Raw genomic sequence first — 20,613 nt, 5'->3', positions numbered from 1 at the left:
TAACAAAAAATTGTGGAAGGTAATATAAATCTTGATTTCCTTTTACATCATCATAACAAAAAAGTTTTATTTATCCAATATTCTTTCTTCTTGAAATTGTACAAAATTCTTGTTAGCACCATTAAATGTAATAAAATATCAGACAAAGAAAGTTATTTGAAATGTTTAATTACATATATTATGAACGTTATATATATAGGAATTTTATATTTATATATTATAAAGAATTCTTCTATAAAATATATAACAACAGATCACACTACTTGCACCAATGCATTGAGTTCTTCCTCTCCTGGACATAATACTGCGTCAATATTATAAAAAGCAGCATGAAGAGTTATTAAAAACCAAGAAACCCCTAAAAAAAAAATAAGTTGCATAGATTTACTATTCTTTTATAAAATGCATCTAAATGCGTATAAATTAACAATAAACAATAACGTATTCAAATATATAAATTTATAACGTCCTAACGTACGCGTTCATTCACACATATGTACCCTTAAATTTTAGAAGAAATTATCATGTGTTATATATCTGTTTTCATACTACTGAATATGCTAATGAACAAAAATCAAATAGGACGAATATATATTTTGGGAAATTTTTTACTTACCAAGTACCCAAAATACAGCTGCATGCGCACCGACCAAGTAAAATACAGGCAGTGAACAAATTCCAACTAAGGAATATACCTGTGCCAGAGTCAGTTTCATATTAAATACCATTAATTCTTGCTTAGCATGCCGCTGAGAAAGCTTATAACATATCCCGAGTGATGCGACAACAGTTAATAATAGTAGAGGTGAAGTTATCCTGAAAAATTAGATATAGGTCATATAATTATATCAGAATTTATGAAGTTAGTAAAGATTCTACTGATATTTTACAAATTATGTCGAATACACAACCCAAGGCAACTTCGAATGCAACTAAAGATTATTGCAATACAAATGAAAGATTTTAATTTCCGATGCAAAATGATACATTCATATTAGGAAAGTTCTATTCTTATTAAAAAAAAAAGAAAATGGTAACTACCAATAGCTGATATTTTAATGTTAGGATATCTAACATAGTATAATATCATCAAAAATTTTTATACATCCTTTCAAGAATAATTTTCAAGTTATGTCAAAATTAAAAAAATATATATTTTTAAGCTATATTAAGATATAATTGATAAAATATAATTGAGATATCCTTAAAAAAATTGTATAACTTATATATTAATAAAATATGATGAAAGAATATCCCTTACAAGCAGTAGATAACTAATCCGACGAATACAAATAGATAATTGCTTTGGAAATATTCAATGTTCTTCACAACTCGTTTGCTTAGTCTTGTTATATTAGGAGGTGGTCTTATGTTGTTTGTATTAAGAAATAACGACCATGGCCGAATATTAGCTTTCCTGTGTTCAATCCAGTTCTGAGCTTGGGGATAACCTATTTGTTCAAGTGGCAGTTGAGGCAATTGGAGAAATTCAAATCTGTAAAGCGATACAAGTATTGAGATCAGTTAAAAAGCGCATCACATAATAAATTATACAATAATTGTTTTTCCACTGTTGTACACTACTCGGTAAACACCAACCAACAGTAAAAATTACGTCAATGTTATAATTTTTCATTTAACAATGCAAGTATAATATAACATGCATTGTATATAACAGTTACATTGTTAAATGAGAAATTGTAACATTACTGTGATACTACCGTTAGTTGGTATTTTTATTGGATATCAATACTCTCTAATATCAATTGTTATTGAATGCACAATTGTGACGTTCGCTTACAGGTTAGCTAATGGCAGATGTCAGAAAAATTTGCTGTCTAAATCGTTACCCGTTTGTAGCTTTATATTTTTGAGGCGGGGTCTGCATCTCCCCCATCGGAATTTCTATGTCCGCCATGATTTCCTGAGAAGAATGTAGACAATTTGTGTTAATCGCAAAATTAATCTCTTCCACGAAAACTTGAGATAATATTCAACACAGAGACTTCATTCCTTCCTTCTCTCGTGTACACTCGTATGTTGCTTCAGCTGCTACTACGAGTCTAAAGCCCGTATCAAAGTTCTGACTGTTGCAATTCCCCCACCATGATAGTAGCCGATCAGCAGAGATAAACAGTCTGTTCTTTTTAGTTGTATTGGCTGCACTAGTTTAAAAAATTTACGCACACTGAAGATTGAGAATCTCATAGTTCCGATTTACAATAGGCGCTTTAAAATCTAAGCCTTATGAAATTAACCAATCACAGTTGAATATGAAGAGAATAATCGACTGTGACTGATCAATTTCTTAAGATTTGCAGCTTAAATTCTCATTGTAGACTTTGTTTTATATATATAAGACCCGACTATTAGGATTGGACGAATCGGAGCAAAGTTCACTATGACTGAAGTTTAGCTAAACTTACTCTGATTGGTCAAATTTCCCTCCAATCCCTTCACTCTCAATTCGCAGTGTGACGCGCACTTAAAAGACGTTAATGATTCCGAAATGAATATGAAAGGTACCCATTTTACAAGAGGATTCTTTAACCGGCTTTGCGAGAAATTAAGAGAGAGGGAGAGGCTATTCCCGAAACAGTCGCGCAGTCACGCGGGACTCCAGAGGAACGCGCGAATTTTCGAAGTCCGAGGTAACGCACGAATCTTGAATAAATCCACGTGCGGCGCGGCCTGTCAAGCATTCGTGGCGAACGATATTTCGTGCAAATGGCGCTGCTGTATGCACGGTGAGGTGCATACAGTGACGCCAAAGGCGGCCAATGGCGTTGCACTACACGCCGCCGGATTGTTTATAAGCGGCGCACCGATTGGCCACCGGCAGCGCCATGTTTCGACGCGCTTCGCACTCCGTAACGAACGTGCAGCGTGCAGCGTACGGGATACACATCGCTCGTGAGTGAACGTGCTTATCGGGACGTGGTGGTATATCAGTTCTTCGGGTTTGCGCTGTGGCTCAGCACGATCGGTCGGTCTCTCCTCGGACACCTCGCGCTGTCCTTGTCGCACGCGGGAAAATAGTGTCATTGCTCGGTTCCGCGACGTGTGATCTTGCTATATCGCGCGCGCGTGTGTGTGTGTGTGTGGTCATCACATCACGACGCGGTGCTACGCCGCGGCGATTGGATGGACGTCGCGCAGAAGCTGCACCTCGAGGCATATAACATGCCGCATTATGAGGAGTTGAACGTCAGTTGTCGCACAAACAGCTCCGGCTGCGACGTCGAGGATCTGTTGGACACCTCCGTGGAGGACTTCGGCTCGCCGCTGTCGTTGCAGCCGCGTAAACTCTCCTTCACCAGCATGGACTGCAACGACGACAGTCCGCAGTGCGATATGCAGGCCAACAATAACAACAGGATCCCGTCGGCCGTAACAGGTTAAGAGCTTGGCTTGGCTTTTTCAATATTGCACATAATGTTCCGACCTCATTCTTGCAAGTGTGGATTAACGAGAGTGACTGAACGCATATCTGACACGCTGTTCAGTGCCTGTCGCGAATTAAGGCGTATTCGAACTTGTGTAGTTGCAAAAGGCAATCAACCAATTATGTGTCTAATATAGAAGACATCCTTCTTCCTTCATGGTTTGTTGATTTCCTTATGTATATGTTGTACTAGCGAGAGCGAGCGTGGCATAGCAAGTTGTGCACTGGCCTACTATGTTAGTGGTCCCGGGTTCGATCCCGGCAGACATCGAAATATTGTTTATGCTCACATCTCCTTTCCAAAGGCAATGGCAAACCATTGAGAGAGTATCCCCTTGCCAATAAGGGGAGGAACTTCTCTAAAAATGTTGCTGTTCGGAACTGGTGTTAAACTATATAGGTCGGTCCCTCCATCATATGCTTGTCGTATAATCAAACATGTGCACCACAGACATATGAAGGAGGGGGGGTCGCCTATGCCCGGACACGGGCAACGGGATTAAGAAGAAGAGACGCCATTTGTTGAGAAAACTGCCTTTTGTGAATAGGAATTTTTTAATGCTTGTGATATCTGCAAACAAAGATTTACAGCAGATGACATATCTTTTCAGCTGTTGTAAATGCTTGCAACCGTTTAAAAAGTCAAAGCAATTCCTCTCGCCGATGTACATAGAAAAATAAAGATCTATCTAGACAAACTTGCATTGCAACTGCATATCTTCTTCTTCTTCTTTTAGTGCCATACCAGCCCCTGGCGTCTAGTCCACCATATAAGCGTGTTCGAGCATTGCGCTTATTCGACTCGCCTACAACCCCGAAAACTATAATAGAGAAGAGCGTAATGCACACCCCCCTTCCCTCCAAATGTAATAGGTTTTTCTCTTTAGAGAAACCAAAGCCATGTAGTTACCCAAATAAGTCTGAGAAGCCTGCCGCGAATGTAAATCCTTTTACACCAAATGGTATGCTACTAGCAGCAAGGAAAAGAACTAGATCCAAACGTAGTCTGAATAGGTAAGCTTTTTATCCACGTTTTATTGTCATTTATTGACATTTATTTTCCATAATATTGCTTCGATAACATCATATGGTGAGATTTTTACCGATTAAAAGTCTAATTTGGATTAATATCTATTATTGTCGAGTAAGAAGTTCTTTGATATACATGGCAACATTTGGCCACGTACAGTAATTATTGAGCGAATAAAGACAAATAAGAGATTTACGCCAAATGCTGATTCATTACCGAAGAATATTTAATTGGAGATACAGAATTTTAAATATTAAGAAGGAAGAAATTATTTATAACGACCAAGAGTGACTCACCAACTTCGGTTAAGTTTAACTGACGCCCGACTCAACGGAATTGACTAATCACTTTGGCCGATACGATTAGTATAGCTAATTAGTCGATTCCGTTGATTCAGCCGTCGATTGAACTTAACCAGAGTTGGTGAAAGTCATCCGAAAACTTCCAAGGCTGCATTCAGAAATCCCACACGACGACTAAAGCAGTATTTAATTGACCAATCAAGATAGAAAGAGCAAATTTTTTTTTTTATCATGGTTGGTTAATATACATTATTCCACCCGCCGAGCAAGATTTCTGAATGCTCTCCAAAAGAGACAGTGACCTTGGTGGCTACTTGGTCAGGGCTGTTGCTAGAGTTTTACCTCAAATACTAATAAAGCAAAAAAAGCAAACGAACGAACGTTCCATTGAATCTAACGCATTGTTTTTGTGTGAAATCAGCTTATCCGACATAGAAATACCAAAGTTCGATCTCGCCGATTCCGAAGATTCCGACAACGACATCGAACAGGTGACGAAGCGCGTGGCGCTGCAGGATTCTAATATAACCCGCTACCATCAGGAATTCCACGAGCTCGGGCTGATCGGCACCGGCGAATTCGGCTCGGTTTACAAGTGCATCAATCGACTGGACGGCTGCACGTACGCCATCAAGAAGAGCATCAAGCCGGTAGCCGGCAGCATCAACGAGAAGAACGCGCTGAACGAGGTCTACGCGCACGCCGTGCTCGGGAAGCACCAGCATGTGGTGCGCTACTATTCTGCCTGGGCAGAGAACAATCACATGATCATCCAGAACGAGTACTGCAACGGCGGCAGCCTGGCGGACATGATCGCCCGTCTGCAGACGCAGAAGACGCACCTGACCGAGCCAAAGCTGCGCCAGCTGCTGCTGCACGTGGCCGAGGGGCTGCGGTACATACACAGCATGCAGCTGGTGCACATGGACATCAAGCCGGGTAACATTTTCATCTCCAAGGAGAAACGGCTGCTAGCCCTCAACTATGACTCCGCCGACGACGGATTCGACGAGGAGGAAACCGTCGAGGAGATCACCTACAAGATCGGCGACCTTGGCCACGTGACGTCGATCAGTAATCCGCAGGTGGAAGAGGGCGACTGCCGTTACCTGCCGACGGAGATCTTGCACGAGGACTTCGCTCATCTGCCGAAGGCCGATATCTTCGCATTAGGACTGACGATTTATGAGGCGGGCGGCGGCGGGCCTTTGCCGAAGAATGGACCTGCGTGGCACGCTATCAGGGAGGGGAACTTGAAGGAGCTGTCGCTTTACAGTCGCGATTTCAATGACTTACTGAAGGTACGAATTGACCCGATTTCCGGCCTAACTTCTACCTTCCCTCCCGAGGACTCTCGCCGAGAGACTTTTCTTCCTCATGGGTACCATTTTCAACGTTAACCCTTCGCGGTTCGAATTGTCCTCGACTTTTCTTCTCTGACCGGTTCGACTCGGAAATTTTCACTTACCTCCCGACGATATCGCGTGGCTCATGTTTACTTCAACCGGTGTATTTACAGCATTTACAGTGATACATTTACACCGAGTATATTATTAATAAATATAAAGTTGGCGTATAGAATTGATCGGTAAGAGATACAAGATAGCTTGCTCATTCTGTAAGATAAGATTTATTATTTTGTTGCACGTATCGCTTTAGGTTTTCAGATGCCGATTACACTTTCTAACATGTTATTGTTTTTACAGCTGATGATTCATCCCAATCCAGAGACAAGGCCGACGGCGGTATCGCTGATACAACACCGAGTTCTGTGTCCGCTCGGCAACAAGACCAACGCGCAACTACGGAGGGAATTGAACGCGGAGAAAGTGAAGAATGAGTTTCTGTCGAAGCAGCTTCAACAGACAGTTAAGTGTCTGAAAACCCTGCCGGCCAACGTTACCGCCATTAGCAACACGACCGGGGGTTACAAGTTGCGGCCGACACCCACCAGAGCGTCGTTCCGTATCGTAGGCAAAAAGGTTAATCGTAGCAATAGCACCACAAACTTTTGAGAAAACCCTTCCGCGTTGCGCTATAGTGTAAGATACTCATCAATAATGGCGGCTCGTGAAGAAGATTTCGACTTAACAACACGATTCGGAATACAATGTATCTTCTTGAAACATGCCGGTTGTCGCACGGACATTCAATAATAAAAATCTCGGTCATAAAACAGAAACTGAAATATATATTTAAATCTGCTGTCTCTCTCGCTGTTTCTTTCTCTGTCTCTCTCTCTCTCTTTTTCTCTCTCTCTTTCTCTCTCTTTCTCACACATCTTCTTTCGTTTCGTTGTTCGACACACGTTCGTTTTCTATTCCTACGCCGGGTTATAATTGGTGCTAATATAACACATGATCATCGACCATAACCGTAGCTATTACACTAATACATCTGAATCGTCCTTACAGTCCGAATTCCCTAAAGCATACATTTCTAGTTAAATCCCCCTCACACTTGTGATGTATGAACAAACGGAAAAAGGGATAATTTTTTCTATTAAGCCAGCAGGACCAAATCAGCTAAACGACAAACCGGACCTATCAGATTATTTAGTACTTATTTTTGTACTAATTTCTACTAATAACTAACTTTCTGTCCTGTGCCATTTCGAGAAAAAAACCGCGGTGCTGATAACTTGATGTTAAGCTAACCAAGGTCACGTTAAAATAAGACGAAAGAGGGGAAACTAAGAAGCGAAATGCAAAGGACTAAATTCGTGCTACCAGAAATAACTTGATATTTTGTATTCGTTCTTGTAAAAATAATCCAAGACGAACAACGAAAGAATAAGTTAGAAGAGAAAGAGAGTCGCCGTTAATAAAGCGTCGTCCGGAATGAGTTAGATATAATATCTCGTCTATTGTTTCCTCCTTGTCATTTTCACTTTAACGATAAGTTGTTTGATTTTTGTAAATAGGATTCTATTAGTTTCAAGGTGTCTTCCATGAGCGTGGAATTTATATAACTGCTGACACGTGAACAACAGGGAGACAACGGAAGACCCAGAAGATATTTCCTTTCCTTCTGTTCTTCCTCACAAATTGCAGATCTGCAATTATGTTCTTGTCTCATTCACACTCTATACTCGGAATTGCACTACAAACATAACTTTTAGACATCAAGTTTACCGTCGTCTCCTTGTTATTTGCACGTTAGCAATTCTGTAAGTATACGCCAATGAAAAGACATTGCGAGATCAATAGGAATGCATAGACAATAGACGAAATATTCAGCAATAATCTCTGACTCATTCCGGACATTATTTTATTAACAATGAAACTCTGCTTTTTGTTTGCTTTTTATTTTCCTGAAGCTCGTCACAATGAGAACGAATGCAAAGTATTTAAGATATTTCTAATAGTACAAAAATAAATACAAATTCAGTTTTGTATTTCTGTTCCTTTTTTTTTCACCTCTTTTAATCTCATTTCGAGTGATTTTTCCAGCTTAATATTTAGCAGCTCCACGTTTTTTTTTTTTTTAGATTGCAGGTGGCTCAAAAATGTTTCGCTGTATTTTGCCACTGTATTTTGCCATCTTTCGCCACCGTTAAGGCTTCTCGTAATAGCGATTACAAATAATGTGTCACGAAAAACGATCATATCACTCAAAGAGACATTATGTAAAACTAATTTCTTAGGACTTCGTAACTGATTACTTCTACAAAGAAGGTGCTGTACACGCAGTTTATTATGAATTAATATGTCCTCATCGTTTTGTTATTTTTTCTAGGTCGTAAGGTACATCGGAATATTATTACTTTAATTTATTGATAAGACTTCCTTTTTTTTTTTAATTTTTGTCGATTCTTATGTGTAGAACATACAAATTAATTTTGTGCGTGTTCCGTATTGCTAGTTATAATTAATAGATCTGACATATTTACATTATTTCTATTTGCATGATGACTCGATGATTGATAACGATACAGAATTCTTGTCTCTTTATTTCCCGATAAAAGTAAGCGTAGAGATAAGATAAGCTAAGTTTCACACACCGATTTGTCGGGAATAGTTTTGCGAGATGTAAAAATAGGACGCAAAGAGTTTACCTATAACTACATTTTCAAGACTTGGACGGCGCATTTAGTTTTTAAGACGCTATACATAGATAGGAATAACACATTTTGTAAGAAAGCATGTTGATAATCGATTTAACAAGTGAAAAACGTCTTTCCGAAATATATCTGAAGAAACAAGGTTAAAGGAATCAGCATGAAGTGCTTGAATGCATGTTTGCCATGAGTGCTTGTTTACCATGTTTCTTAAACGGACTTGTAAACTGTTGTTCTACTAAACATTTATTATTGTCACCATTAATTATTATTAATTACTATTAATTATTATTAATTAATTATTATTGATAATTACCATGCTTTTATTATTATTATATAAATAATAATAAACTGTTACGATTATTTCCGGTCTTTTTAATTTCTTCCACACGATCAACGTGATTGTTCCAGTTAACATATTTCCTGTTTTTTTTGGATTTCTGTTTTAAAAGTTAAAAAAAAATTTTTACTTGTATTCCTTGGCGAGCTTCTTCGTGTATGTATGATACAAGCTGCAACGAAATACTTAATATTCTAAAAAGGTGATGGTCTTGTTTGGTAACTTTTAAAACTGTGTATTTGATCTTAATTGAAAAAAAATAATATACAAGACTCAGAAAAAACACATTGATGTATTTCCATTAAGGAATATACGTATGTTTATGCAAAAACTTATCTACGGAAAATCATGAAATATAAAATATTTTATACGTCATAATGTATAGTTTATTCAAATTAGAAGCTATTATTTCTTATTTATATTGCAGTACATAGTATTAATATATCTACTAACATACTTATTCAACCTAATATTAACTTTTCTGCCATCTTACCCGCCAAAATTTGTTTCTCCCCATCCTAACCAGAGTGTATATATGTAACTATACGTCACACGTATGACGCGCATGTGCGAAAAACGGATCTGCTTGAAATTATTGCTTATATCTATTTCGGGATATTTTCCAAGATGATTTACATTTTATCCCGATATATATATGTGTGTGTATATATAATATTTATATATTTATACGTTCATTTAGTCTTCTATTTCCCTTTAAAGTTTATCGATCTAATTTTTTAACACCGTATATATATATATATATATATATATATCGGTATCAGACTCTACCGACAGTGCCGAAAATGGAGACTGTGGTTCACATCCATTCTTCAGAGGGGGCGCGCTAGAGAGACCATTTCCAAAAACTTTCTATGGATTGGCCGCTCTCACTTTTGTTCCCGGTGCTGCCAACGATTCAAACAGTTTTCAACTATATATTCCGTTGGCTTCAATTTGTTGCTTCGTGAAAAGCGACATGGGCGAGAATTCGTTCGGATCGAGTTACTTCGAAAGTTTGCGGAATAAAGCGTGTAAAATCGACAGTGGCATCAACAAGCTATCCGATACTTGGAAGATGCCGCATCTGTTGGTTGGTGGTTATGGGGAACGCTCTGTCGAGATGGATGCACATCTGGAGGAACTGAGGAAGTCTGTTAACAGCACTAATGTGAGTGTAACATAGCTGAAAGCTTCTGAATGTTTAGCTTGTCAATAGCGGTATTAAATATTTTCTCACGCAAAATGAGAGCGCAGATAAAAATATTAGCGACTAAGATGCGGTTTATGTGTGTAAAAACATTGTCTTTACAATATATATTTTTGTTTCCGCCAATTACATAGAAAAGCTTACATCACACGGATTTCTTTCATTTTTATACACTTTGTGATTAAAGCTTGGAATTCTGAGTAATTTTCACAACCATGGGGAAGTTATGTGTAGTTTCTGATATATATGGCTTTAGTTTTACAGCTTTATATCTGATATTGTGCTCAATTGTGCATTGCTGCTATCAGTCTAAACACATTTATGTTATTCTTTGTTTACATTTCATATTTTTACATGGACCAGTTCCTGTGAATAGATACAACTTTTAAATATTGCTATTTTTAGCAATATTTCAGTTAAAAGTTTTTAAATTTGTTTATTTACAGTTTTTTATTCTTGTATGCCGTATAGTTCTACGATATTTTTAGAAAATATTCTCATCACAGATTTTGGTGGTGGTATATTCATTTGACGCTTCGATATATAAAACAAGATATAGAATGTTAAAATGACCAATCAGTAATGTAATAAAGATGATAACATTTTTAAATAAGCTTAGTTGTATGAGTTATGTGGTTGATTACAACAGGATGCAATAGAGAAGTTTAAGTTGGAATTGAAATCATCATTGGAAGAAACTGATCAGTTCATGGATGAAGCTCAAACATTATGTGAGGATTTGAAGGCAAAGAGTGGCAATATAGATACTGTTCTTGCTGAATATGGTTATCTTTATGAGGAACTTGAAGAGCATAAGAAGGAACATAATATATCAGACAGCAACCTTAGGTACAATTTTATGTCTATATATTAAATATTTAAAATTAATTATGCAAGTTTTAAATTCTCAAAAGTAATTTTTCTCATTTCCCCATCTATTTTTATTATATCTTATACATTACTTTTTCGTAATCGTCATTGATAACATTTTTATTTACTGTTACCCTAATTTGTACGTAAATGAAATTGTTGATTCTTTGGTTTTTTTTAGAAATGGTAATGAAAACTGTACGAATAAGAGTGTTTTAAATTCTGAGGAGTTAGAAGTTAAGTTTACACCAGATCTGATGTAGAAATGTAAGGCTACATGCAGAGAGCCGAACATTTCCAATTCAAGCCATTCAAGGGAAAACCAGCCATCACGTGTATTGCTACTCCTGTAATTAAAAGTTTAGCATCGGTTTCTTTGTCAGAAAATTTAGAAGTGAAAGATTCGTTAATAAACGCCATACTTGCACAAAAGCCAAGTAACGTGAAACATCTCGTAAAAATACTAAGGAAATGATTTTAGAATTCCAGAGAAAGTGTGTATATATATTGGAATTTTTATATATTATGTGACAAAAAAGGGGATGTAATATTTTTCCTNATATATATATATATATATATATATATCCTAGCAAGCATTTATTTATGAAATAAGATGTTATTATACAATCATGATATAATAAAATATAGTATAAAATAGCCTATTTTTATAGAAACTTAAATTGAATACAATAAGAGATGTAATGTTAACAAATATAATTATTTATATTTCTTATTCATCATTATTTACATTCAATCATTTGTATTTATAGTTGGATCTTTAAGATTATCTTAAAAGTTTATCTTTAAATACTGTGCGGGTTGTTTAAGTGGTAACGGAGCATCTGAAGATGAATTTAACGCGATTTTAAATATAAAATCCGATATTGATGATTGTTGGATAGATCTAGAATATACAGCAATTATATCGGTGCAACAGCTCGGTGAGCTCATTTGATTGGCACATTTTCTTGGTTTAAAAATCTACACCAATCAGAAGCAAGATCTCACTGAACTGTGCAGTGCTGAATGCAACCTATGAATACCGGACTACATTCCGATATCTATGGGACATGTGTTTCAAATCAGCTGTGACAGTTTGACGTCTCGTGCGATAAAAAAGGTTATTCTTTCGCGTGTTATACGTTTTGAACAGAAGAAGAGTAAAGATGCTATTCAATGTAGTATGGAAAAGAAGTGTAGTGGGAAATAATCGATTATCCACAGATTTTAAGTGAAAAAGAAAATCCGTAAAAATGTAAACAATTTTTATCCATAACACTTGATAGAAATAATCAATCTCGTGAGAAAAAATATGTAATTGAATATTAAACGCATTATATAATATGAGTGGAGTTGTAATGAATTCATTCAAAGTTCTAACAAGTTTGAATTCTAATAAGTTTGAGGTTAGAATTCACTGCTTTTTCCGTAAAATGTGCTCTGTGGAATGGAATGTTTATCATCCACTATTCTTTTTTTTTAATTTTCTCTTTCTCCATTCTACATAAGACACCTTGAATTTTTTACATTTTTCTATGTGCCATTAAGCTTTACTTATGACTTATGTAGATTTTTAATCCTGGGATCTGTAGTGCTAGATAATCGACTTGGATGATTCATGATGAGTACGTTAATTATTATATTACAATATAATATAATATTATTATTATATATATGTGGAATAATAATCATATATTTATATATATATTTGAAAAAGAGCTTATATATTTACAGAAAACAAGACCAGATTTTGTCAGAATAAGGATATTTTTGAACGAATGAATTATTTGTACCAGGTATGTGAATACTTATTGAAAATTATGGTTGTAAATTATGATAAAACAATGACTCTGCTGATTGTTGTTTGTGTAAAGAATATCAAAGATATTTAAGTGTTCTGGTGATACCAATTTCTTGTGTATTGTTTTTCGATAGTTGATTTCTTTACTAAACTAGTTTTGGGTTGATATAATAACATAGAAGTAATTATCACTTAAAATGGATGTTTTACCACTAGGCTAGCCATTTGATAGCGTTAAAGGACAAGGTCGCAGCATCCTATTACGGTAACATGATGATGCGTTGTGCAAAGAAAGTGGTATTACATGTGTAAGTTACAAGCATTGTGTATATATACTTTTTTTTTTTAAGATATAAATAATTTGTGGAGTATATATTAACGTAAATTATTAATTCCATTAGGGAGCCAAATTTAAAGAGAACCTTGTGCAAATGTTGCCAAACTCCGCTTATACCTGGAGAAACAGCTAGAGTCAGATTAATTTCGAAGCCTGTTAAAGGCGTCAAGTGGACGTGTCTAACTTGCATGAACACTAAACGGTTTCCCACGAGGAAAGGTTACAAACTGTGGCTCGACGAGCCGCAAGCAGTGTTTAAAATATTCGATTACACACCAGAAGAAGAAAAGAAAGAGATCGAAGACGAAGGGAAAGACAAAAATGAGAGAAAGAGAAAGAAGGAAGATATTCAGCAATCCGATCTGCAGGGGAAGAGCCTCAATTGTTCCTCAAAATGTAAGAAACCAAGTTAAGTTCTAAAGAGCATCTCGAAAAACGTGTCGGTCGCAAGCAAGTAGATAACATTCGAGGAAATTCAGGCTCGCACACTCAATGCTCGACGTGAAATAATTCAAGACGAGACACTGGTGTACGAATATTTTTTATTAATGACTTACATAAAATATGTTACAATATTACAATAAATTTGTAATTAATAAACAGAGAGACTTTTTGCGCTAACTGGTATATTCATAACCATCTAGTAATATCATGACGATACCGAATAATGGTTTTACATTAAATGTTTCTTAGAAATAACTTGATATCGTAAGTTAAGTTACTGTTATTTTTTTTTCTTTTTTTTTCGAGTATTTGCGATACATCCTTTACGACAAGTTCGTTCGCAGGGAATTCTCGAAGGTCACGGATCTTCTCTCAGTTCTCAGCCGCGGACGGTTTGAATTTGAGGCGCTGTTTTTCGATGGTGCGCGTTTCTCTGTTGAATTCATACGTGAGACGGGATTCTCACGGAAAGGCAGGGATCCGCGTATTTTCACCCTGTATTATTATGCATGTGTGTGTGTGTGTGTGACGATGGAATTCGCTACGAAGGTCATTGTTTCTTTTTATCTAACTATGATATGACTATGTCCGCCCACCGCCAGTGAGAGACTCGTGCAAACAATATTACGAGTTAACGGATCGTTGCACTCAGTGCCTCGGGCGCAATCAAATCACAGTTTAATCGGGGGAAGAGGGGGTATATCAGTCGTTCACGAGCTCTAAACCTTAAACATAAATACGTATACACTAGCGACGTTACGCGCGCGGCATAAAACTTAGGGCAATTAATAACATACGTATTTTAATCCTGGCGTCGGAAACGTTGCGCGCTCGTCGGCGACGATTGGCTGGTCGTCGTGCATATAAAATCGCGCGGCATCCCGAATGCGGATGCCGAAACATTGGCAGTAATATTGCGGAGTGTGGTGTCGCGAAGCGCGCTCAAAGTCGCGCGTGGAGAGACGCAGCTTCGCGACGTCCACCTCGTAGAGAAACGCATACCGTAATACGTATTAAAAAAAAAAAAAATACTAGAGACAATAATAACAATACGAAAACTGGGCTGGACGGAATCTACACATTCACTTATATACATATATCTGTCGTGCCAAGCTTCGGTCGTACTCGAGCTATCTCACAGTGCCTATCTCTTTTTTTTTCTTCTTTTTATTTTATCTAGCGCGTATAATTCTTTCTTCCTCTTGTCTCTTTTTTTTTTTACTTTTTCTCCCCTTTTGATTCTCCTAAAAAGTAGTCTCCAACAACAAAGTCAGACAGACGGGACTCCAGGTTGGCAACGTACACATATATACATGCAAACACCAGCTACAGGGATTTAATTTACTCCATTAATATTGACTGTCGTTCGTCGTCACTCTTCATCTTGAGTCTTTCGCGCACATGCTCTCTCTCTCTCTCTCTCTCTCTCTCTCTCTCTCTCTCTNTCTCTCTCTCTCTCTCTCTCTCTCTCTCTCTCTCTCTCTCTCTCTCTCTCTCTCCTTCAAGCGGGAAGAGTTCTCGAGCCGTGAAATGACAAGGAAGTCACACGCACACGTAGGGGCGGCGAGTCGTCGGGTGAAATCCCATTTTGTTTTTGGTGGTGTATGTGAATGTCGCTCTTCTCGTCACACGCGTCCACTCGCAAGACAAACCCGACCATATTAACCCGGTTATTGTCAATGAGAGGTGTGTGCATGCGAGTCGCCCGTTCGCTTCGGTGAGACGCGCGCGTGCAGTAGAAAAGAGCCGCGGACAAAGAGGTACAACGTACGGCGACGGAGCGATCGTATTTAGAGATAGAAAGGGGCGAAGGGGGGGCAGGCTGTTGAAGAGGTGCGCTCTGTGTATCGAAGAGTAGTCGATTTACACCAGCCCCGAGACGAATTGCGGCTGGCCGTCCCGATCGAGCGTGAGCTGCGGCATCACGTTCGGGGATGGCTGGAACGTTGATCCTTGGAAACCCATTGCCGATTCGTATAACTGCCGAGGAAGAATGGTCACGATTAGAAAGAGGGGGGACGGTTCAGATTGAAGGCGGGAAAAGAAGATTGAAGACGGAGGAAGTAGACTCGCACTGTGTCACGATAACAAAACCCAAAAATGCTTATATAAAGACTACTTTAAAACGACTAGAATAAAGGAGGAAAAATATTCTATATACGAAGATGATATTTTTCTCCCGATACCTTCGAAAATGCGACTCTAACAATCTCCAAAAGAGAGAGGAACTCGCTATTGTAATGTTACTCGTGGCGTACATTGTGATTCCCCGGAAGCGTCGTGTAGTCCGGCGTGGTCGGACGATGCCTGTTCGCCGGCAAAGGATGCTGTATCGTGGCGTACGTGTTGTCCTGAGACGTGTCACCCATGCCGACGCTCACGCCACTGCCGCGTCTCTCGTCGCCGAGGCCGCTGTCGGGCTCACTGAACACTTGCATCGTTAATTCCTGCTCCTCGTACAGCTTCAATTTCCTGCAACGATAACGCAAGAAACGTGCACTGTTGTGACGACGCGCAAAGGCCGATCTTCGAGGCTTTGGGAAGGCGATACTCACTGCTCGATCCACAGAGGGTTCTCCGTCGTGTTCAGCTCGTCAATGATCTGCTTCTTAATTAGGCCGTCCTTCTTACGTATATCGTTCGGAACGGTTATTACCCTGAAAGCACAGCAAATCGAGGTGTCATCGGCGGAGGAGATACGGCACCGTCATCGGGACGATACATCCGAAGCTTCGAAAATGCTAAACCGAGTTCGGTCTCGGAGCAGATCTCGAAGCAAACACGCGCCGATAACTTCACGGTGAAATAATTTTTCTCTGAAACTTAGATCGGCTTTGCCAGTGACTAAGCACGGGAAGGGGCCTTTCCAAGCCTGACCCGGCTATTGTAGCGACGTACTAATTTTGTTTTTATTTTTATGGGAGGGGATTCAAATGTTTAACGTTGACTTCTGAAAGGCTCGTTCTGTCTCTTCAACGTTTCTCTCGTTTCCTTTGACATTTACATCGCGGCATTCGTTTGGATTTCCGGCGCTTTATCCGGAATCTTGGCACTTACCAGTGGCGTAAACAACAACAAACTACTGTAACGGTGACCGCTCCGACGAGCAAAACGACTAAGAGAGCTATCAGAGCAGCAAGTGCGGGGTCAAACGGCTCCTCTTGAACCCCGGCGTACGCAGGCTGGAACGAGCGATGAAATCATTGAATTGACTCGTTAATTGATCATTCGATTTAATCAAATCATGAAACTATCGTGTTGATGAAATCGTATTAAGTGCAATTTTATTTCGCATTTACACATATTTCTCTGAATAAAATTTCCGTGATACTTTCTCCCCACTCCTTTTTGCTCCTATCAGTTCACAAGTGATTCTATTTCACGCGACTTTAAAAAAAAAGTTACCGTCCATCGAGAGACTTCAGGCGTGATGATTATACATGGCACAGTTTTAGGACAGGAATTCGCTACTTACCACAACGTTCTCAATGGCGAATCCGGCGTAGTAGTGCTTCAAGAAATCGTACTTTGCGTCGATGACTTTGAGTACGTGGGGAATCGGCGCGATGGTTTGAGTCTTCGGCTCGACAACGTGCAAATACATGTCGCACCTTCGTAAAAACGAATCGTGTACATGACGATTGTTATATTTGACGAGTTAATATTCGAATGAAAATTCAATGCAGCTACCATTCTCTGCGTATGTGTCCCGAGGCGTCAACGTGGTACCTGATGTCGTCCACCACCACTCTGCTCTGCGTAGCGTTGGACAATTCCGAGACGATCTCGTCGCGCTCGCTGTTCACCTCCTCTGGCGGCCGGGATAATATCACTCGTATCAACTGAGACGGCTCGAATACCCACACCTTGAAGGTAAATGACACTCGATTTGTAAAACCGCCCGCAAAGAGCGTAAAATTAATATATATATATATTGATTTATGCCGGTTGCACAGCACTTTGCGCGTGCGCTGAGAGAAGAAAAAAAAGAGTAGTCGAATCGACAAAATCGGCGGTTACCTTCGTTCAAAAATATATCGTGCTGCTTGTTTTTTTTTCAGCGCATGTATATGCGTACAAAGTGTCCCAGATTTCAAATTCGATCTGTGCGATAAAAACGTAGGGAATAACGTGGGATAAACGGTTCCGTTCTATTTCGCGCGCCTTCGGAGAAATTTAATACTGAGAATTACTGAGAAATTTGCGAGTGATTAAACATAGGCGATATTTCAACGATTATTTGGTGCTTTTGATCATTGGTTGATATGACGTGGCATTTAGTTAATGATGATTTAAACCGGCCGAATAATTATTGAAGTATTGCCGCCGGTATTTAATCACCACAAATTTCTTAGTAATTTCCAACAAGTTGCATTTCCGTATGGGATTGACGATAACGATTGTGCGCAAAGATCGCATCGGCCGATTTCTCGGTTTAACGCCGGACATTAGCCGAGTTCACAAAACTTACGTGAACCCTGGTCATCGCGTATCTCTCCGGGATGGCGGTCTCTTTAGCGATGACTTCGACGATAAATCTGTCCTGATTGTATTCCGCCATGTATCCGCTCGTGACGAGTTTCCCGTCCTGCGTGACGTTGAACGGGCTCGGCACGATCGATCCGCTCGGCTTGTCCGATCCGTACTTGTAGAGATTCGCGCCGGCGACGTAGTAATGCAGGGTGCCGTTGTCGCCGATATCCAAGTCCGACGCGGTCACCTTCGTCACGAAGTCGTTTATGTTCGCCATGGAGTTCACACCGGCGTAATAGTCGTTGCGCTCGAAGATCGGCGGATTGTCGTTCTCGTCCAGCACGACGATCGTCACGTTCGCGTGTCCGTGCTCCGGGTTGCGCGTCAACGGCCGGCCGGATTGCGTGGGGTTCACGTAGAGATCGGGATCGTTGGACGCGAGGATGGTGAGCAGGTACTTGTCCCGCGTCTCGCGGTCGAACGATTTGTTCGCGTAAATGCTGCCGTCGGACTTGTCCATGTAGAACGCGTACCCTTCGTTTCCTGATAACGTCAACCATATTCGTAGGATTCGTATTATTTGTTCGCAGCAATGCGATCTGAATCTCACTTGAAACGTTTAATCGTTGAATAACGTTTTATCGTTTAATATAATAGTCTTTGTGCGTGATTGTTGGAAAAATTAATTTGAGAACGTCGCGATGACGATGACTTTTTTACTGAAATTTCGTCGTTGCGAAACAGTATGAAAAATGCTCGTGGAGTTGCTCAAGTTTTGCACTTGAACAGCGTATTCTGGAGCTCAAGTGGAACGAAATCCTGACACAAAAATGTTGGTACGTCGATACTTTTCGAATTAGAATGCCAATGAAAATAGATCTTTCCGCGAGGTGAATTTCAGGAAGCCAAGATAGACGACAGAATTCAATCTTTCGGCTAATTTCTAGATGGAGTATACTTGGACAGAGTCCCAACTGAAAGCTTAGTTACAAAGATATGCAATATTAAATATTGGAATCTTACGATAAATGATGATCGACATTTTCGTATTAGACAAGTTTGACTAATTAAGTTTCACATATATACTTACCAGATTCTATATAATAATAAATTTTGGCGTGCCTGCCTTCGTCCTTGTCTTCCGCCGTCACTTTGCCAACGAAATAGTCTTTGGGCCGATTCTCCGACACGTGAAAATTATACTCCTCGTAGAACTGCGGCACGTTATCGTTCGTATCGACTAACTGAACCGTTAACAGCCGAAGAGTCTCGTATGCCGTAGGACTGCCATGATCGGTCGCCACGAGGACAAGCTGTGAGAGATAATTCCAATAAGCCTCACGCTGATGTTTCTCGTTAAGGAAATTACGCGTCGCTCACCTCGAACTTGCTTTTGATCTCGCGATCGAGGATGATTTTCGATCGAAGCTCCCCGGTCTCCTGATCAATAGAAAATTCCTCGGTCTCCTGAACGTTTCTGTTGCCGACCTTCAGGTGATAGCTGACGCGGCCGTTCTCCCCGGGGTCTCTGTCGATTGCTTTCACAGTCAATATTAAGTAATTCGGGACACCTGCGTTCTGAAAATTACGCGCAAAATGCCCATTAATATGTATAAAACCTGTGTTTGAATTTATACATATTATCTTTCAGTAACGACACTTATTTTCACGGGAAAGCATTCTTCGGCTACGTAAAAAGAATTATAACAGCATGAGCGCGTTAAAAATTAAGGTATTAGAAAATAAAATATATCAAATGAATAAGCAAGGAACAGCGTAATTAATCGGTGAGAATTTGTTAACGCTCTTTATGGGCGTTTCGATGGGACGCACGTACCTCTGGTACCTCAACGGTTGCGTTCGTTAATTCCGGCATTATGAACTGCGGCTTATGCTGGTTCACAGGTGTGACCCTGACGTCGACGTAACACCTGTCCGAGTGCGGCCCGTTTCCGGCGCCGTCGCGCGCTTCCACCTCGATTCTGTAGGAACCGGCCCTGCCGAGGAGGGCGGCCGCCGGATACAGAATGCCGGTTTCGCGGTTCAACGAAAATGACTCGTTCTCGTTCCCGTTGACGATCGTGTACCAAACCTCGCCGTTGATCCCTTCGTCTTGATCCACCGCTCGTACCTGCGTCAATTTTACGTCAACCATTACGTCAATCTTGTCACACGCTTTGAAGCACGTTACGTAATCACCGAGCTTTTGCAAGCTCCATATATAAATACACACACGCGCGAAGTAAATTCTGAAAATGTAAAATGTAAATTTTGAATCATTTCCCAAAATTAAAGCTTAATTCT

The 20,613-nt window shown here is 39.6% G+C and overlaps 4 protein-coding genes and 1 pseudogene across 9 annotated transcripts in view; 3 read left to right on the top strand and 2 right to left on the bottom strand.

Annotated features, from left to right (window-relative positions):
* Positions 1 to 47: 47 nt before the first annotated feature.
* On the bottom strand, positions 48 to 2,129 carry LOC106746525 (prenylated Rab acceptor protein 1). Its single transcript, XM_014623194.1, has 4 exons — positions 1,851 to 2,129; positions 1,262 to 1,495; positions 617 to 816; positions 48 to 358 (listed from the first exon to the last, which is right to left on the bottom strand). Exons 1-4 carry the CDS (start codon positions 1,916 to 1,918, stop codon positions 255 to 257), a joined length of 606 nt encoding a protein of 201 aa, XP_014478680.1. The 5' UTR covers positions 1,919 to 2,129; the 3' UTR covers positions 48 to 254.
* A 727-nt stretch (positions 2,130 to 2,856) lies between these two features.
* On the top strand, positions 2,857 to 6,877 carry LOC106746975 (wee1-like protein kinase). Its single transcript, XM_014624188.1, has 4 exons — positions 2,857 to 3,397; positions 4,183 to 4,459; positions 5,199 to 6,078; positions 6,484 to 6,877. Exons 1-4 carry the CDS (start codon positions 3,145 to 3,147, stop codon positions 6,790 to 6,792), a joined length of 1,719 nt encoding a protein of 572 aa, XP_014479674.1. The 5' UTR covers positions 2,857 to 3,144; the 3' UTR covers positions 6,793 to 6,877.
* Positions 6,878 to 10,037: 3,160 nt separating this feature from the next.
* LOC106746547 lies at positions 10,038 to 11,810 on the top strand (annotated as a pseudogene).
* Positions 11,811 to 12,077: 267 nt separating this feature from the next.
* LOC106746850 (ribonuclease P protein subunit p21) lies at positions 12,078 to 14,865 on the top strand. 4 transcript variants are annotated; one of them, XM_014623969.1, is made up of 5 exons: positions 12,078 to 12,374; positions 12,847 to 12,879; positions 12,989 to 13,050; positions 13,272 to 13,363; positions 13,457 to 14,865. In XM_014623969.1, the coding sequence occupies exons 2-5, from the start codon at positions 12,873 to 12,875 to the stop codon at positions 13,803 to 13,805; spliced, it is 510 nt and encodes a 169-aa protein (XP_014479455.1). In that variant the 5' UTR covers positions 12,078 to 12,374; positions 12,847 to 12,872; the 3' UTR covers positions 13,806 to 14,865. The 4 variants fall into 4 exon arrangements, with proteins under 4 accessions (XP_014479455.1, XP_014479427.1, XP_014479444.1 ...); XM_014623941.1 differs by having other exon boundaries at positions 12,079 to 12,374; positions 12,824 to 12,879; XM_014623958.1 differs by lacking the exon at positions 12,078 to 12,374 and adding an exon at positions 12,381 to 12,509 and having other exon boundaries at positions 12,824 to 12,879.
* Positions 14,130 to 20,613, bottom strand: part of LOC106746836 (cadherin-87A) — a 223,162-nt gene continuing 216,678 nt past the window's right edge. For all 3 annotated transcript variants that reach the window (XM_014623909.1, XM_014623928.1, XM_014623918.1), the window contains 10 exons: positions 20,147 to 20,440; positions 19,690 to 19,887; positions 19,400 to 19,622; positions 18,308 to 18,852; positions 17,527 to 17,702; positions 17,312 to 17,447; positions 16,894 to 17,018; positions 16,392 to 16,493; positions 16,095 to 16,308; positions 14,130 to 15,816 (listed from right to left, as the gene is read on the bottom strand). In XM_014623909.1, coding sequence (XP_014479395.1) covers positions 15,700 to 15,816; positions 16,095 to 16,308; positions 16,392 to 16,493; positions 16,894 to 17,018; positions 17,312 to 17,447; positions 17,527 to 17,702; positions 18,308 to 18,852; positions 19,400 to 19,622; positions 19,690 to 19,887; positions 20,147 to 20,440 — 2,130 coding nt within the window. In that variant the 3' untranslated portion in view covers positions 14,130 to 15,699. The remainder of the gene's footprint in view (positions 15,817 to 16,094; positions 16,309 to 16,391; positions 16,494 to 16,893; positions 17,019 to 17,311; positions 17,448 to 17,526; positions 17,703 to 18,307; positions 18,853 to 19,399; positions 19,623 to 19,689; positions 19,888 to 20,146; positions 20,441 to 20,613) is intronic.

Source organism: Dinoponera quadriceps, unplaced genomic scaffold (genome assembly GCF_001313825.1).
Source record: "Dinoponera quadriceps isolate SergipeBrazil2010 unplaced genomic scaffold, ASM131382v1 scaffold192, whole genome shotgun sequence".
NCBI classification, from domain to species: domain Eukaryota; kingdom Metazoa; phylum Arthropoda; class Insecta; order Hymenoptera; family Formicidae; genus Dinoponera; species Dinoponera quadriceps.
The sequence above is the reverse complement of the archived record's forward strand: the minus strand, read 5'-3'. Positions and strand labels throughout refer to the sequence as shown.

What these genes read in the sequence shown, in the direction of transcription:
- LOC106746525 (XM_014623194.1), bottom strand. Translation starts at nt 1,918, where the DNA reads ATGGCGGACATAGAAATTCCGATGGGGGAGATGCAGACCCCGCCTCAA. An exon ending in AAATATAAAGCTACAAACGG is followed by an intron (nt 1,496 to 1,850) that starts GTAACGATTTAG and finishes ATCGCTTTACAG; the next exon opens with ATTTGAATTTCTCCAATTGC. An exon ending in AGCTGTATTTTGGGTACTTG is followed by an intron (nt 359 to 616) that starts GTAAGTAAAAAA and finishes TTTTTTTTTTAG; the next exon opens with GGGTTTCTTGGTTTTTAATA.
- LOC106746975 (XM_014624188.1), top strand. Translation starts at nt 3,145, where the DNA reads ATGGACGTCGCGCAGAAGCTGCACCTCGAGGCATATAACATGCCGCAT. An exon ending in TCCAAACGTAGTCTGAATAG is followed by an intron (nt 4,460 to 5,198) that starts GTAAGCTTTTTA and finishes GTGTGAAATCAG; the next exon opens with CTTATCCGACATAGAAATAC. An exon ending in ATTTCAATGACTTACTGAAG is followed by an intron (nt 6,079 to 6,483) that starts GTACGAATTGAC and finishes TTGTTTTTACAG; the next exon opens with CTGATGATTCATCCCAATCC.
- LOC106746850 (XM_014623969.1), top strand. An exon ending in GAATGAATTATTTGTACCAG is followed by an intron (nt 13,051 to 13,271) that starts GTATGTGAATAC and finishes TTTTACCACTAG; the next exon opens with GCTAGCCATTTGATAGCGTT. An exon ending in AAGAAAGTGGTATTACATGT is followed by an intron (nt 13,364 to 13,456) that starts GTAAGTTACAAG and finishes TAATTCCATTAG; the next exon opens with GGAGCCAAATTTAAAGAGAA.